This window comes from Tiliqua scincoides, chromosome 1 (genome assembly GCF_035046505.1).
Source record: "Tiliqua scincoides isolate rTilSci1 chromosome 1, rTilSci1.hap2, whole genome shotgun sequence".
Lineage (NCBI taxonomy): Eukaryota > Metazoa > Chordata > Lepidosauria > Squamata > Scincidae > Tiliqua > Tiliqua scincoides.
In genome coordinates, this window is record NC_089821.1 from 167204073 (window position 1) to 167221017 (window position 16945).

At 40.9% G+C, this 16945-nt stretch overlaps 1 protein-coding gene and 1 pseudogene across 2 annotated transcripts in view; both read left to right on the plus strand.

The window, feature by feature from the left end:
* Positions 1-16945, plus strand: part of ARHGEF10 (Rho guanine nucleotide exchange factor 10) — a 114704-nt gene that overhangs the window by 47494 nt on the left and 50265 nt on the right. For both annotated transcript variants that reach the window (XM_066612385.1, XM_066612387.1), the window contains 6 exons: positions 140-319; positions 1462-1578; positions 1860-1952; positions 3490-3660; positions 5427-5572; positions 6913-7085. In XM_066612385.1, coding sequence (XP_066468482.1) covers positions 140-319; positions 1462-1578; positions 1860-1952; positions 3490-3660; positions 5427-5572; positions 6913-7085 — 880 coding nt within the window. The remainder of the gene's footprint in view (positions 1-139; positions 320-1461; positions 1579-1859; positions 1953-3489; positions 3661-5426; positions 5573-6912; positions 7086-16945) is intronic.
* Positions 3249-3365, plus strand: LOC136637106 (5S ribosomal RNA; annotated as a pseudogene).

The following is a 16945-nucleotide window of genomic DNA, read 5'->3' on the forward strand; positions in this document are numbered from 1 at the left end:
GTTAGAAACAAAGTGATGCATTGCTAAGAATTAATCATACAAGAGGCATTTTGTATTTGTTTTCCATTCTAAACTTTAATTTGAATCAGGTTTATGATATGATTATTTAAACAATTCTCTCTCTTTTAATTAACATCAGCAATATGAAAAGCCTCTTTCAGAAATGGAACCCAAATTACTTAGTGAAAGAAAACTAAAGATGGTTTTTTATCGAATTAAGGAAATTCTTCAGTGCCATTCAATGTTTCAAATAGCACTGGCCAGCCGTGTCTCTGACTGGGATTCTGTTGAAATGATTGGAGATGTCTTTGTTGCATCGGTAAGTAAGCTATCATGGGATAGGGGGCAGGTAATACTATGTGTGGACCAGTGCGTAAAGTCTTACACACGTCCTATTAGAGTGTTGTGTCTTATGTTGTGATGGGCAAACATATCTCCCCAGTTCAGGTTGAAGTTGAGCTCAGTATTCCATTCCCCCAGTAGGAAGATTACCCTTTTTTTCCCCCCCCCCAAACTCAGTTGAAACCCATCATGCTCCTAATTACACAATTGGGATTGTCCAAACATTTCATCCCAGCCTACAATGCTGTTTAACCTGTCCCACTGACTCCTTCCTACAGCCTATTTAGCAATAGCAATTTTTGTTTTAAGGCCAACTGGTGAAAATTTTGATCAGAAGAAATTAATGTGGTTGAACTAAAATGTATAGCTTTTGTTTTTTGTTGTAATACTTGTACTGAAGCTATGAATTTTTTTTACAAAGGGTGTGAAACATTGGGCACAATCCTAACCAACTTTCCAGCACTGACGTAAGGGCAATGGAACTCTGAGGTAAGGGAACAAACATTGCCTTGCCTTGAGGAGGTCTCCATGACTGCCCCCTGACTGTGGGTTGTAGCACAGGCCCCACTGGCACAGCTATGTCGGGGCTGGAATGTTGATTAGAATTGCGTCCATTACACAGGCCTACAAAATTGAGGGTCAGAAAAGTTTTTCCCAAACTTTATGGTGGTTTGATATGAATTCGGGGTGCCGATTCCAAAAATAGCATCTGTTTTGCCCTATCACGTCTAGTTTTGGAGATATAGTATAACCTGATTAGTGAATGGTTCAAGCAGCTTCCTCATGAGGAAGCCATGGTGTATTCTTCCTCATGACGAAGCTGCTCGAACCATTCACTAAAGAGGCTATGCCGTGTCTCTAAAACTAGACGTGAAAGGGCAAAATGGATGCCATTTTTGGAATCAGCACCCCAAATATACCTAGGAATTTGTGTAACATTTAAGGAAGCAAAATGTGTGTTGGTCTGTGTTATCTGTTAAAATATTCAGCTTCCTTGGATTCACTGGAATCAGGATTATTTGGAAACCAATATTCATTGGAAGCTGAAGAAAATTGTGTCCTTGCTATAGAATCCAAACAGGAGCTGCATTTCTAATTTACTGTTTTTATGCATTTCAGTTTTCTAAATCTATGGTGCTAGATGCTTATAGTGAGTATGTAAACAATTTCAGTACTGCTGTGGGAATTCTCAAGAAAACATGTGCCACAAAACCTGCCTTCCTTGATTTTTTAAAGGTGAGTACATTTGGGTTTAATATCCTTAATAATCTCCTGTCTCTGTTTGTTTAGTGAAAGTATGGTTCATTTGTTTGACCTACTGATCCATTTTAATGAGTTTTTGCAGCCATCAATATTGGCAATTTAGGTATAGGGGTCTCGTTTTTGGTCAAATTTTTTATTTATTTATTTTTTGCAAAATGCCAGCACACACTTCAGTTTACTTAAAAGTAATAGTGACAATATGGCTAACACGAAGAAGCACACATATTAATCTCCTCTATTTTCTCTCATTACAGCAATGCCAAGAATCAAGTCCTGACAGAATAACGCTTTATGGCTTAATGATGAAACCTATACAACGTTTTCCTCAATTCATCCTCCTGTTACAGGCAAGTTAAATCATGGTGTTAACTATACAGGGAATAGCATATTGTTTTGGAGTTTGCTGCCTTTTTTTAGAAATCTCCATGATTTACCTAAGCAGAACTGTCTTTGGCCTAGCACTGAAGTGGCAGTGGCTACAATAATAGTTAACATGGTAATGGTTGGGTGGTTCATTGGAGATCATTTAATATTTATTAGTAATATTGAGTAAACAATTAATTTAATGCGTCTATCAAGTACTGCAATATGTAGCTGTATTTCTGAACACAATGAATTTTTATCATGCCCCAGTGCTTCCGTCAAACTTTAATAAAGGAATTATTCACAATTCACTCAATTTTACTTAAAAAGAAACAAAATTCTCAAAAAAGCTGTGTCTGTGAAGTAAGGTGCATGAACGACTGAATATATACTTTTTTGTGTAGCAAAATTAAGCCACTGTGTTCTGTTTAAAGCATTTGGAAATTGTTGCTTCTCTGTTTATTTTTTAATACAATTCACTGTTAATAGTTAGTTGGAGAAACAATGACCCAATGCACATGTTGCAATTACACTGTATTGCTATTTCATTTGCGTGCCAGATTGCACCAGTTCCAAACTGCCTCTTCAAGGGGACTTTGGAAATTGTACTAGTTTCTCAACCTTTCTCTTTCTCCACCCCTTTCAGTGACATGTCCGACAGTATGTGCTCCATAACTGTGAAGTCCTTGCTGCTAATTGCAGTACCTTTATGGGAAAGCCTAACTATCTGAGAAAGGGTCATGTTCTTCAAAATATACTTTATACCCAGGGTCACAGTCTACAGTCCAGAGTGGATCACAGAAATACAGAAGTTGTGTAGGGGTGCAGAATCTAGCTGACAGATTATGATCTATTAGATGGTTCAGGCCTATTGATGGAATTAATCTTTTTTTTTTCTTAATTGATTACATTTTAAAGGTTTGTCATTGTGTTGTGGCAATTGCAGTGAAACTTTTTAAAAAAATATGTAGTCCACTCTGTCACAAAGAAGATATACGAAAGGATTTTAAAAATTCTTTTAAGATTAAAAACAAATGCTTAGTTGAAATGGCTAAGACAATCTTTTACCCTGTCCCCCAAAACTAATCTTTTTAAACAATTGTTAAAGCACTTCTTGGGCTTTGACAGCACCCTTATGAGGATGGAGCACCTCCTTGGGTATCTTGCTTGACATGCCAATTGTCTTCTCATGCTGGAGTCACTTGTACACTTGAGGCATGGTGATGGCATGGAGGGATTAAGATGGCTTCTTCGATATATTGAATTAAAGGGAAACATTTGGCAGCAACTGTTACCCTGCACATGCCTGATCTCATCTGATCTCAGAAGCTAAGCAGGGTCAGGCCTGGTTAGTACTTGGATGGGAGACCGCCTGGGAATACCGGGTGGTGTAGGCTTACATACCATAGTCTTTCGAGACTGAAGGTTGCCAACCATTTTTTACTTGACCTGAAACATGAACCATGACAATTATGCTTTTTTTTTCCACTACCCCTCCCCAACCCATTTGGGTGTCTTAAGGATATGTTGAAGAACACGACTAAAGGCCACCCTGACAGATTGCCTCTACAGATGGCTCTCACAGAACTTGAGACGTTGGCCGAAAAATTAAATGAAAGGAAAAGAGATGCGGATCAGCGCTGTGAAATAAAACAAATAGCAAAAGCCATGAATGAGCGTTATCTGAACAAGGTAGGAATAGAGTTCCTTCATCCTAATATCCCTTATGAGAGGACATTGGACAAATTGGTGGCTTTGGACGTCTGTGGAGGAAGTGGTATATGTGACCGAAGGACTGGTTTAGTAGTCTGTTAAGAAGGTTTAGAATTGGCAATTCAGTTGCTTACTGCATTCTCAGAGTGGCTTTCTGAGTCTGCAATCCTGTACCTACTTAATTGAGAGTAAACTGTATTAAACACAGTGGGACTTCTGAGTGAACACGTGTAGGATTGCAGTGTAAGGAAATTAGTTGGCAATCTGGATGCTATAGATTCAAAACAGTAAAGTGAGGATTTTAGTAGAAATGGCATGATGTCTTCAGCGAAAGGCTCTTGGTGATCCATCTGTGTTGGGCACATTCAATAATAATAATAATAATAATAATAATAATAATAATAATACAGGTATTTATTGGTCGTCAGATTTCTCCTCAGACTTTATTCAAGGCGGTTTACATAGGCAGGCTGATTAAATCCCCATAGGGATTTTTACAATTGAAAGAAGGTTCTATCTTTCAAGAACCACAACAGTCCAGATGTTTCACTCTGATCTGGTTTCACATTCTGGCCTCCATCCTCCCACGCTCAGAGCAGATGGAATAACTCGGCTCAGCTTGTCAGCTGCTTCAAGGTCGCATGATGCTGGTGGCCTCGAACTGACGACCTGCGGATGTTATCTTCAGGCAAATGGAGGCTCTACCCTCTAGACCAGACCTCCTGCCTTGTCCTGCAGGGACAAGGGACCAGAGAGCCAAGGACCATCCAAGCAGATGTCTTACCTTCTAGGTGATGTTGGAAGAGAGCATAAAATCACCACTGGATCTCCAGGTGTGCCTTGAAGAAGACCTGGAAACAGAGAAGAGCTTCCCAACTTCTGCCTTTGCTGCCTGTTCCAGGTGGCTGTAAAAGGACAATCGCCTGAACAAGACAAGTACCCAGAACAATGCTTGAAATCTCATCGCTTTGGTATAGGCCAGCCTATCAACTGCAGCCCATTGTCAAAACCCCTCCTTAGTGTGAGCTACCGTCAGGTGACATCACCTGAGCTCATGGCTCTTTTAACCACAAAGGCCTAGGAGCAGGTGCAACCTGTGTACAAATAACACAATTGCAAACCTGCTCCAGCCCCGACCCTCTCATGCTTGACATTTGGTCTGCTTGTAAGGTACTGTTGTGCATATTGAATGATATGTTTTTAAAGCAATAAAGGTGCAACTGGAGGGGTGTTGTGTGACAAATCTGCTAATGCAGGGCTTCCCAAAGTGTTCGTCATGACCCACCAGTGGGTCACAAGCCCATGCCTGGTGGGTCATGAGCTGGGGCCGCCCGCCCTTGTATCTGGATGGCTCCAAATCAGAGCCATTCCAGAAGAATTTGGAGGCCCTGGAGTCCTCTTTTGAGCCAGCAACCCACCCTATTGGACTCCGCAGTCCTCAGAATGGTTCACAGAAGCCTCAGAAAATCACTTCCAATAAAACTGAATTTTACTTCCGAAAACTGGAAGTGATTTTCTGAGGCTTCTGCAGGCCATACTGAAGCCTGTGGAGGCTGACAGGATGGGTTGCCAGCCTGAGGCCTCCAAAAGAGACCTCCAGAATATTTTCAGAAGATTGCCAGAAGAGGCCTCCAGGGCTTTGCAAGATGAGCAGTGCATTGGAACCCATTGGGGAGGATGAAGTAAGTCGTGGCACCAAAGGTTTTGGGAACTGCTGAGCTAATGTACTATCTTTTTAATTTCAGTTACTTAGCAGTGGGAACAGATATCTCATACGAACTGATGATATGCTAGAAACAGTTTACAGTGACAAAGGTGAAATAATCAAAACCAAAGAACGACGCCTGTTCATGTTAAATGATGTATTAATGTGTGCTACAGTGCATGTCCGGTAAGAAATCATTCCCAAACAGCTGTGTGCCGGGTTTTGTGTTCTGGTCCTTCCCTATGTCTGGGGTAGGAAAGATTCCTCCTGCAAAGTTTAAAAAGAACATACATAAGGAGGCTCAGAACTCTCTGCCAGTTGTGAGGATTTAAAGTTGGATTTAACCCTTGACCCTATTATGTTTACTTTGTGTAGATGGGAAATCTCTTCTTTGCTTTATGTTGGGAAGACAGGGCTAATAAATTAGTGCCTCCTGAATAAACTACCTAATCTAGTGTATCTAAATAACTGAGGACCAGAGCGCACATTACAGTTGTCCCAGGATAATCATGAAAATTGGCCTCCTTGTGACATGTGATCTTAGCCTGTCCCATAACATTGGTGAATAGTACTTAGGTGAGTTTTCTAGCATCATCCAGTGGCTGTTGGGATTGCATAAAGAAGTTGCATCATGTGGAACCAGCACTTTTTAAAAAGTGTTGTAGGCTGGTGGATGACGCTCCACAAAGAAGGATTCCCATGGTGGCTGTAGTGTGCTCTGGTTCTGACATTCTGAGGAAAATGGGGCCTACCAGTTTCAGATAGAAATGCTAGCAGAAAGAAATGGATCTTGTGGATGTAGTTAAGGTGTAGCAATTCAGCATTTCAGTACAGATGCAGTCAACTGTGGGAGACTTTTAAGTATATTGTCATCAACAAGACTTTGGTAATATTTTATCCCCTGAAGATTAAGATCCTATTATGAATAATAAAATGAAGGGACACTGTGACTGTTCTGTCTCTTTTCTGCCATTTTTTCTTTTTTGTATGATTTTTATGTAAAGAACAGTCTGATTTTTAAGTTCTGTATGCTTTATTTGTACTAGATCCTCTCATGTTTTGTGTGATTTGGACCTATTGTAACATAGCTATGTAGAGTGTAAAGGCAGTCAGTGACCAAGGTCTTCAGATTGTTACACAAGGTGTTTCCTCAAAGTGGTGTCCTTTGGGGAAGGGAAACAGGGAAGAAGAGAAGGCTATCAACCTGCTTTTTCCTTTTGGGTGATACATGCTGTTCTTTTTCTTGTTAAAACAACTTTTTCCTAGGAAACAATTTGTTTTGGCACAGGCAGCTTCAAAATAGTAGCACATCTTTTTCCCCAGGAAGGTTTAAGGGAAAATAATACGCGAATGTCATCTTCAGTTCATTATACAGTATATAGTTTATTGCTGAACTTGGAACACAAAATTAAGATGTTAAAGCAGTCTTTACAGTGTGGAGTTAATCAATTGAAGCATTTGCCTGAGTTTAACTGATAAATAAAATGGCTCAATCTAAAATATGCTCTTGTGTGTTTTCCTGTCAGTTCTTCCCATGAAAGTAGTGGCATTGTGACTGGCCAGAGGTACTTACTGAAATGGAGTGTGCCTCTGGGGCATGTAGACGTCATAGAGTATGGAAGCAGTGATGGACAAGGTGAAAACTGCAGGTTCCCCCCACAGCATTCATCTGAGAATATTGTTGTTAATGCTACGCCAAGTAAGTATCAATATATAGTTGTTTGACTACTACTTTCTCATTATAAATAGGTATGTGAAGTGCTCAATGAGACCTTTACAGTATTATGCAATCTTACCCTTGCATATGTTATGCTTTTGTGCTAAATATTCACAAGCATGTTTTTCAAGGCCTTAACCCTATGTTCTGCAATATTCATAATGTGAAAACGGCAAACATTGTATTGCCAAACTAGGAACTGGCAATCATAGTTGAGCAAAATATTGCAAGGAGTCATTGAGAAATACCTGTTTTTTTTTATTTTTTCCCCTGTTCATCAATGGTTCCCAACCTGGGGTACTTGCCAGGACCTTTAGGGGTACTTGAAAAAAATTTGAATAATGGTGGAAAAAGGCAAGTCTTTATTAGAATGTCTTGTGGGGCTGGCAAAGCACGAAGGAAGGCAACTGGCTGGCTGCAAAAGCACCAGCAACTACTAGTTTCTGATCATCAGTTAGTGTATTATCAGATATGGATCAATAGTTGAAAACATATAAATTTGAAATAACAGCAACTAAATTAAAAACATCTTGCTAGTATGAGGGGTACAATTTATGGAAATGGGCTGCCAAGGGGTACACAAGTGAAAAAACTTTGGGAACCACTGCTGTACATGGTCTCAGAACTGCTTTTTGAATCCATGGATGCTGACACATTTTCCAAAGAAATACGTTTCCGCACTGTATTTTGGTGATCTTGTTCTTGGATGATTTAAAACCAAGATTAGAAATTAAACCACATCCTCAAGGATTTGCCCTGAATTCAAAGAAGGAACATATTCATATAGAGCAGAGCTAAAGATGATTCTGATGTTGCCTTTCCTTATTCTCATAATTAAGTGTGTGTGAGGGGAAATTTACAATTATACCAGTAGCACTTCCCTTCACAGCACTGCTCCTAAGTGTTTTAAAGGAACAAACCCTTCCAAAATATATACATGAATTTTATCTTCAAGTTTTGTTCCAGGCCTCTTCTGTGAAGTGGATCTGTTGGGGATTTCTCTAGTGTTGTTGAAGGAAGCTATGCAAACTGTTTGTTACAATACAGACTGGGGCCCCATGTGCTTTGATTTGTGTATGGGAACTGTGGCACCTCAATAATGTGTGAATTGACTTAACGAATGACACTTGTAACCTTCCTGATCTACAGGTTGTCTTTGTAAGACATGTGCTAGTCTAGCTCCACTTAATTACGGTTTCTACCTTCTGATGTGTCTTGCTCTTATTTCAAATTAGCCATGGGACTTGCTCACTTAATCAGGAAAGTGACAATGGGTTGAGGATATGTCTAGGCTGGTGCATGATCCTATACTCACCCCCTTACCTCCAAGCAAAGTCACCTCTGCTGCTAGAAAAAAATTAGTGGAAGCTGGTGATCTGGTTCCCTATCTCCCTGTCTCACACCTTCACATGGTCCCTTCAACCAATAAGGAATATGGTGAACATATTTGGAACACTGCTAGGATGTTCCATGTTTCCTGTTTTGTTTAAAGGGACCATCCGAGGAAGGAGCAATGTAAGGGGGTAGAATTGTTGCCTTCCATGCTGCTTCCCAATTGCTTTTATTGAACAGGAAACAGATTGGAATGGCTTCATCTCTGACGGACTGGAGGGAGGTGGCAATGGATTCAGGGTAAAAGGCTGAGCTTTGCCACTTAACACAAGGCATGTTATTTGTGTCATGAATTGCCTGGCCCAGCATATGTCTAACCTGCTTCCTTGCTATTTCCTTGATCTAAACTGTGCCCCTTTCCTGTAGCTGTTGTTGGCCACGAGGGGAAAAAATATGAATACCTAATTTGTGCCTTGGGTGTTTCCCCCCCCCTTTACGGAGCTAAGTGCAACTTCAGATAGCAATTTTAGGATGAAAGGAAAACTCTCAGCACTCCATTACCGCCACGATTTCGTCAATCAAATTAGCAGTCTTCCCACCCCCTCTTCCCACTCCACTTGTGCTTGAAGTTATATCTTGCAACTTTTTGTTTAATTGTATAATCAGGGGTGCTGTGGGAGATCTCTGTGTTAACCCTAACACAGTGACTCATGCTTCCTCTTTCAGTTCTTCCGATATAATCGATGAGTGGCGTTTCTGTATCTCTCTATAGGGCAAATGTGCAAATTGCACTGTATATTACACTGCAAGTGGGAGAAGGATTACTGTGAGTGATTCATGCATCCTCTGTGGTGATTGCAGGCACATCTTTGAATGTCTGAAATAGCTCGGCAGGTTGTGCTGAATGGATCATATGAGACCTTTGTTGAATGACATTGTCCATGGTTCTTAGATGTACCTTTTACTGGGGAAGTATGCATTTCCCCTTTTGCTAAGGAACAACATGTTATTGAACAAGTATCCAACTAAGCCAGCGTATATTGACATATCTGATGCATTTCTCTTCTTACAAAGAGAGAGTAACGCTCATCCCCCAAACTGAAATTGCAGCATTGAGAGACACTGCCTGCTGTTTGTGGTCTACACCAGTGGTCTCCAAAGTGGAGACTGCTGTGCACCAGAAAAGGCATCCCTGGTGTGGATGGAGCTTACTGTTCTGCCAGGGGGCCTCTCTGTTCTACTGCAGATCACCCCCAACCTTCATGGCAGCCAGCCGCTTCTAGGGTCTGTTGAGCCAGAAGGCTTTGCGCCCAGATTTCTGGGTGTGCTCGGCTGGCTGCTGTGAAAGTCAGGGGCAAGAGGTCAGGAGAGGCCCCTGGGCAGAACACTAAGCTCTGTTCACCCAGGGAAGGATTGCAGCGTTTGGCACCCACTGGTCTACACTGCCATGTGTCCCACTTAATGGTTTATCTGATGATACACCCCCTGTTTGCTATTCAAACATTTAGACAGAGATTCTTCCTATCACAGTAAGAAGTTCAGCATGGTAATAGGCATGTTCCGTATATACTGTCCAGTGCCTACTTAATACAGGCATGCCCTGGTATCCATTTGGCATCCTTTCCAGAACCCCTTGCACTTAATTGAAACTGTGGCTACCCAGGAACCCCACTAACCCTCTGGAGGTGAGAGGAGTTTGGCTCCCCTGATCTCTGGAGGGTCTTCTGAGCCTTGCAGGCATTAAAAACATCACTTTCAATTTTATTGTAAAACTAAAAGTCACTTTTTTGTTCATTCTGAGGCCCCTGTGGGCCTTAGAAGACCCTCTGGAGGTGAGGTAAATCTATCTCTCCTTACCTCCAGAGAGGACGTGAGGGGGGCTGCATGCGGGGTGTGTGGATCCAATCCACAGTAAAGTGAAGCCGATCTGCGATTAGTTGATTAGAGCTGCCTCTTTTGTAGATGTGCAGAATGCATCAGGGAAGCCTCTGCTCAAGAAGTAGTGTGAAGTCCAACACATCTTGCAGGATTGTTTTTATAAGCTCTGTTATATGAACTGTGAAACAAAAAGGCAGTCTTGCTAAGAGTTTCTAAAACTATGAATGTGTAGGAGTTTTGCTAGATCATGTCAAAGTCCATAATTTAACATTATGTGTTAAAAAGTAAACTGGAAACCTCTGAGAAGACAACAAAAAGGCATTTAAGGTGATGATGAAATATCACCTGCTTGTTCCCAACAACTGGTACTAGCTACTGCTAGAATAAAAGTTGTTGTGTTTTTAATTAGAAACCATCATTGCATGTTGTAGATTCTTAAGGTAGTATAAAAGTACATATAATTTTCTATACTGAACCTGTCTGTGGTTAAGCGATTCTGCTGATGACCTAAGTTATTAGAAATTTCCTCCACTTTTCCCCCATGATTAGGTTTTCCTTTCAAGTGATTGACTTTATTTTTTGACATCTCTCCCCATTGTTACTGGCAAACCTTGTAATCCTTTTGTTATGGTTTGCTCTTTGCTACTATTAGATTATGGCACTGTGGTTGGCCACATTGAGAAGAGCTTTGAGAACTGCTATATTGTAATCTCACTAGTTATTGTGTGCTAATTAAGGACAGCTAAGGCTGCTTGTCCTGCAGGATTAAAGCTTTCTCGGAACTGGAATAGACAATATAGCATTCAGCTTATATTGACACAGCAAGATATTTGCAAAGATTTTGGTAATTTCAGGAACACCAAGTATCAATTTTTAGATGTAATTGATTTAAGAACATTTATAGGCTATCCAGATATTTCAAAATTCAAATTTCAAAATTCTACAAAGGGTGGCATCTCTATGGAGTCACAAACCCTCCATTCATCAAACATAGCAAAAGATCTTAACATTTGGATAGCCTCATGGGAGCAGGTGGTCCTGTTTATATATAGTACTAAGATGATTATATACTCTGTGAGTGTGTGTCCATCCACACATATACTGAACATTCTCCTATAATAACCTCATCACTCACCTTGGAGCGTCCTTATAGTTGAGAGGATTGTTCCTTTTTCTGACTTTATACCTGTTTAGGAAGTTGATTGCCCAGGTAATGACATGCAAAGTGAAAGTTCTAGCCCCCCTTTTTAATTTAATTCAAATCAAGACAACTTAAGCCTGTCTTGCTTCAACTAGTGTGCAGAAACATGCCAACCTCCTTTTCATTTATGAACAAAAGGAACTACTGTATTGTGATTGTCAACTTTTAAAAAATGCAGTCTCTAGCAAATATTAATACTATCCTACTAGCTGTGGACAGGGTTAATCTCTTAAATCCTTTTATCCTTAAAAAGGAATCTAGTGGAAAAGCTTTAGTCCAATCTTTTCTTTTAACTTGGAAAGGCTATTCTTTCATATAACGTATGTTTGTTACTTTTCACTTACAATAAATGCACATGAACGTGCGACAGACAAAACTAGTTTACTGGTTTGATTTATTTGAACTTGGGTTGTCAGGACTCCAGGATCATTTGTCACATAGATAACAGTAGTTGTGATAAAGATATAATTTTGGCCCAATATTTCTATGTGAGCCTTGGGTTGCTTCTTTATGCTGCAGAGAAGAAGGAAGGTAATCATTAAGAGCTGTGGTATGCAGTACATGAAATAACTTTTTAAAACAAACAAGCAAGACCCAGAAACTCTATATCAGAAAGGCTATAGTGGTTTTCTTTCATTTTGCTTCTTAATACCACCAGCTGAGCTGCTTAAAGCACTGGAGGATTTTGCTGGTAGACATATGGCTGCTTCTTCCTTCCCTTGAAATAGTCATGTTTTGCTCTTCCAGATAAGCCAATGCTAATATTGAAGTTGAAAAGTCTTCATTGTTGGGGCATGTATGAAATTCTTCAATTTAGCTTCGAGTGCACAAGCTGCTTTGAAAGGGGACTACATGAACCTGTGCTTCCTTCTCAAACCTTAAGTTATATGACACTCCTGGCCTATTCAGACATTCCTGTCCTCCTGTTACCCTTTGGGTATTACTGAAAACTCTGTCCCACAGCAGTCATTCACAATGCTCCATGCCTAAGGACTCCTTCAAGTTACATGGAAGTATCCATCATCAATATGGAAAGTCTGCATGCCAGCATATTCCTAGCAGTTGTAGTGTTTATGTGTCTAGGCTCCCCTTGGCATCAGGTCAATCCATTATGGGTTACAAGCCATGATGTGTATGTGCAACCTCCTGATTTTAGAAATGGGCTATGTCAGAATGCCAGCAAGGGAGGCACCAGGAGGCAGGTCTCTTGTTATCTAGTGTGCACCCTCGGGCATTTGGTGGGCTGCTGTGAGATAGAGGAAGCTGGACTAGATGGGCATATGGCCTGATCCAGTGGGGCTGTTCTTATGTTATGTTCTTATGTTCTCATGTAAGGAAGCTTTTAGTTTTCTGACTTCTGTGGGCAGTGCAGCATTTGCTCCTGTTGTTACACTTGTCACCTTGAAGAATTCCTGAAGAGTTTAGTGCCATCTGTAGTTCCTGAAATCATTGTATTGAATGCATCAAGTTCCCTATGTATGCTATATTCTGGTTCAGATCCAGTCGTCTGTATGGAAGCTGGAACATACGTAGGTCACACAACAAAGAATGTTTTTCATCTGTGCGAAAATGCTACTGCAACCATCCATAACTCAAGGAAGCCAGAGTACTCTCATATTGAAGAAATAATGTTTTGAGCCAAATTTGAGATTTTCACTTAAAGTTCTTCCATCACAATCTAAAATTGGTAATGTGTGGATCCTTAATCAATAAATTAATGTGTTGAATAGGAATTGATTAAATTTTGAGTTATTGTGAACATGTTTTATGGATGTGGCTGATTTTATCAAGTTAAGTAAACTCTAGAACTGTGTTGTACCGTCCTCCTGCATCTACTTTCTTGCTTGACGGTTGTCTTTGGGGGTGGAGGGAAGCTTTATGAGGTAGTCATGGAAACTGCAACAGTGCTAGTTCTAGCTAAAGAGAGAGACAAATAAAATGACTATTATTGGGGGTGGTACAGCTGTAAAGAGCTTCACTTACATAACAAAATGTGCAGGAAATTTACAGAGCAGCAGGAGCTAAAAATAAACCTTGTTTGCTTTATCACTGGCTTTGACATTAATAATGAATCTTTAGAACTAGGGAGTTGTAGGTCGACAGTTAAATCACTACCAAGGCTTTCCCCTTTGACTGAGCTTCTGGAGGTTTTTGGTTTTGCTGCTTTTTATGCACTGGAGCAGCTAGCTTTGTAATTAAAGGGTATGTTGGAAAATGGCTCTTGTGTTGGGTAATTTTGTTGCACTGATTGCGGGGGAGGGGGGGCTTTAACTTTAGGCCAGGTTGGGTGCTAGCTTTTCAATGTGTATATCTGATGAAGGGACACATAAGGGATTCCATTGGTCCACCATCCGTCCAACTGTTCACCAGTCTTGCTGCCTGAGCCAACAGAGGTTGTTTCAGATTTCATGTTGAGGACCCCCAGGCTTGTAACTGTGAGACCTCAATATCATGACAGGACTGCTTTTCCTGAAATGTTCAGGAATTCACAGCCTCCATGATAACCATGGGACTATCCAGGTACAACCATGGGACTAGTCACACTCTTGACCCAGTGTCCCTGTCCAGGAAGGAAGATCTGGGTATGAGGGATTTTTCTCTGAGGCTGGTGGATTTCTCTGAGGCAGTGGAGTTTCTAGTTGGTACCAACATTTCTGAGTCTCTAGAAGTCTTTTGGTTCACTATTTTAACAGAGAAGTATCTGCTGCTGCATATATTGAAGCTTTTCTTCTGAACATCTCATAATTGCTGCACTACCAGCCTCTTCATAAGGCACCATAAAGCCCATAATTGAACTTCCAGTTGGTTAAATTCTGGATGCAAATCTTATTAAAAGTATTTCCTGGGTTAGCACTGTTTCTTTTCCTGCTGTACCAGTTACATCATTACACAGCACTCTTTGTCTATTCATTATAATGTAACGAACTAATGAATTAGCTGCAGTCCTAAGATGAGCTTTCCCATCCAGGTGTGTTTTGGTTTCCTTATTCTTGCAGCCCCAAGTTCTTGCATGGTTTAGGATGCTGCCTGATGATAAGCAGATGGCTCTGTAGGTGGAACTGAGACGTGAATATTTGTCCTCACAAGAACCGTAACTGCCTTGTTGCATCTTACCCTACCATTCTTCACAGTACTATTCACAATTGACATCACCTTCAAGCATACAATTGACTTTGTGTCTCATTGCAGTAAGGCTGCACGTAGTCAGAAAAACATCTCTTTTCACTGTTTTTCTTGTATCTTATCACATGAATATTAATCATTAAATCTATCAACAAGAAGACTGTGATCAATCTTGGCAAAAAGATAGAATTCTAGACACTTAATTTAGACTCGTACTCCTTGGTTCTTATGCATTATTCTTTATATTTTGGGTTGAGAACTTCTGTTTCTAGACTGTTTGTAAGCATGCTATGTGGCTATTCAGTAACTAGGTGCAGTTATTGTTTAAAAAAAGAATAGTCACCCTCCCAAGGCATTGTGGCATGAGCTTTTTGAACTAGAGCCTATTGGGTCAGTTGCAGTTCCATGGGAAGAAGACAGAGGTTTTTTACAGCCTGATCCTATGGGACTTCAGCGCTGGCGCTGGGTGTTGCAGACATGCAATAAGGCATGTTTGTGTCACCCTGGAAGTAAATAGCACAGGTGGGTGGGGGCTTTCATCACCTCTTTGGTGCCGCAGCAGGAGCCCCAGCTGCCGGCAGTGAGGAGGTCGGCATCGAGCAGCAGGTGGGCATGAGGAGGGTGGTGGGAGGGCTTGGGGCAGGTGTCTATGGGTGGGGGAAGGGCAGAACAGGGGGAGTAACAGGCCTGGGAGGGAGTGGGACCAGTGGGAAGCCTCCTCCGTTGAATCCTATCCCCAGAATCAGGCTAAGAAGCCCGACATGAGATTTCTGCACAAGCGAAATGGTGCATAATTGAGAAGCCACACTGAACATACTGGGGCTTTACTCAGGGTAAGGGGACGAATGTCCTCTTCCCTTGAGGGGATCTCCAGCCTGCTCAGATCCAGCACAGGATAGGTGTTTGGAACTGCAGCTCCTGTGCTGGATAAGATTGGGTTGTTAGAATGCAGAAGCCCAATCCCCTGCTCACTTGTAAACAATGCTTCTGATTTTCTAATTTTTCTGGAGTGTTCTATCCATCAGTATGTAAACAAGATATTATTGCGTCAATACCAACACCCCCGAGACAAGGTGTTTATAAATGGGCTGCAACATTACTGCAACATTACTGCAAACTTTAATATAGTGCAATGGGAAATATTCATTTATCTTTGCACTCTCTTTAGTGCAGACTTGGATAAGATAACTGAATGGTATCTTGGATGAGATAGCTGAATAGATCCCAAGTGGTTTTTGTATAACTCTTCTGCATGTGCCAATAAAGGTTCTGACTGAATAAATGAATGTATAATTTTTCTGAAGAACTTATTTCTGGGGATGAAATATTTGTGCATGATAGAAAAAACAATTGTGATTGCCTCACTTTGAGGATTTTAGGCCATAGCTGTAAAACTTTAGGGCATCCCTGCCAATGTTAAAAAAATCCAAGAGATCTAGACCAGGGGTGCTCACACTTTTTTGGCTCGAGAGCTACTTTGAAACCCAGCAAGGCCCCAAGATCTACCAGAGTTTTTTTTACAATGTTCGCGCCATCATAACATATAACGTTTACGTGTACAATGTATGTTGTTGTACCTTGAGCCCCACTGAGTATAACAGGACTTACTCCTGACTAGACATGCCTAGGATTAGGCTGTGAGGCTGCAATCCTAGCCACACTTACCTGGGAGTAAGCCCCATTGAGTACAGTGGGCCTTACTCCCGGCGTTTCCTCCCAGAGGCACCTGAAGGGGGGGTCGGCACTCCGCGATCTACTCATTTTGCCTCGCGATCTACCGGTAGATCGTGATCCACCTATTGAGCACCCCTGATCTAGACTATTCCCCTCCCCCATTGTGGTCACTTCTGTTCCATCCATAACAAAATAAAGTTTAAGAAAATCAGAATAGGTATATGATACTTTCAGCCTTGGAGTGTACCTTCTTAAATGGCCATCATAGCAGCTAATATTAAAACAAAATATCTGTTTTCCATTCTTGAAATATTTGACTGTACATATATTTCTCCAAAATAGTTGCAGCTAGAACTACAATGTTTAGACTGCTTCATGTAGAAAGCACAGACTGAAAGATCAGGTGACAGATTAATTAATCTGGGTGATGGATTTTTAAACAGAAATTGTTAAATACAAGTACTTAACTGCAGGTGACAAGCAACATTTTAAAGGCATTTTCCTTTCTTTCATACAGCAAAGGGAGTGCCACCGTGTTCATAGTGAATCTAAAAACAAAGTGTGCTTTTTGCTTCAGAGCTATTGTTTTGACTCCTAATTCGTACAAATTTGATTAGTCAGCTACAGTTAATAT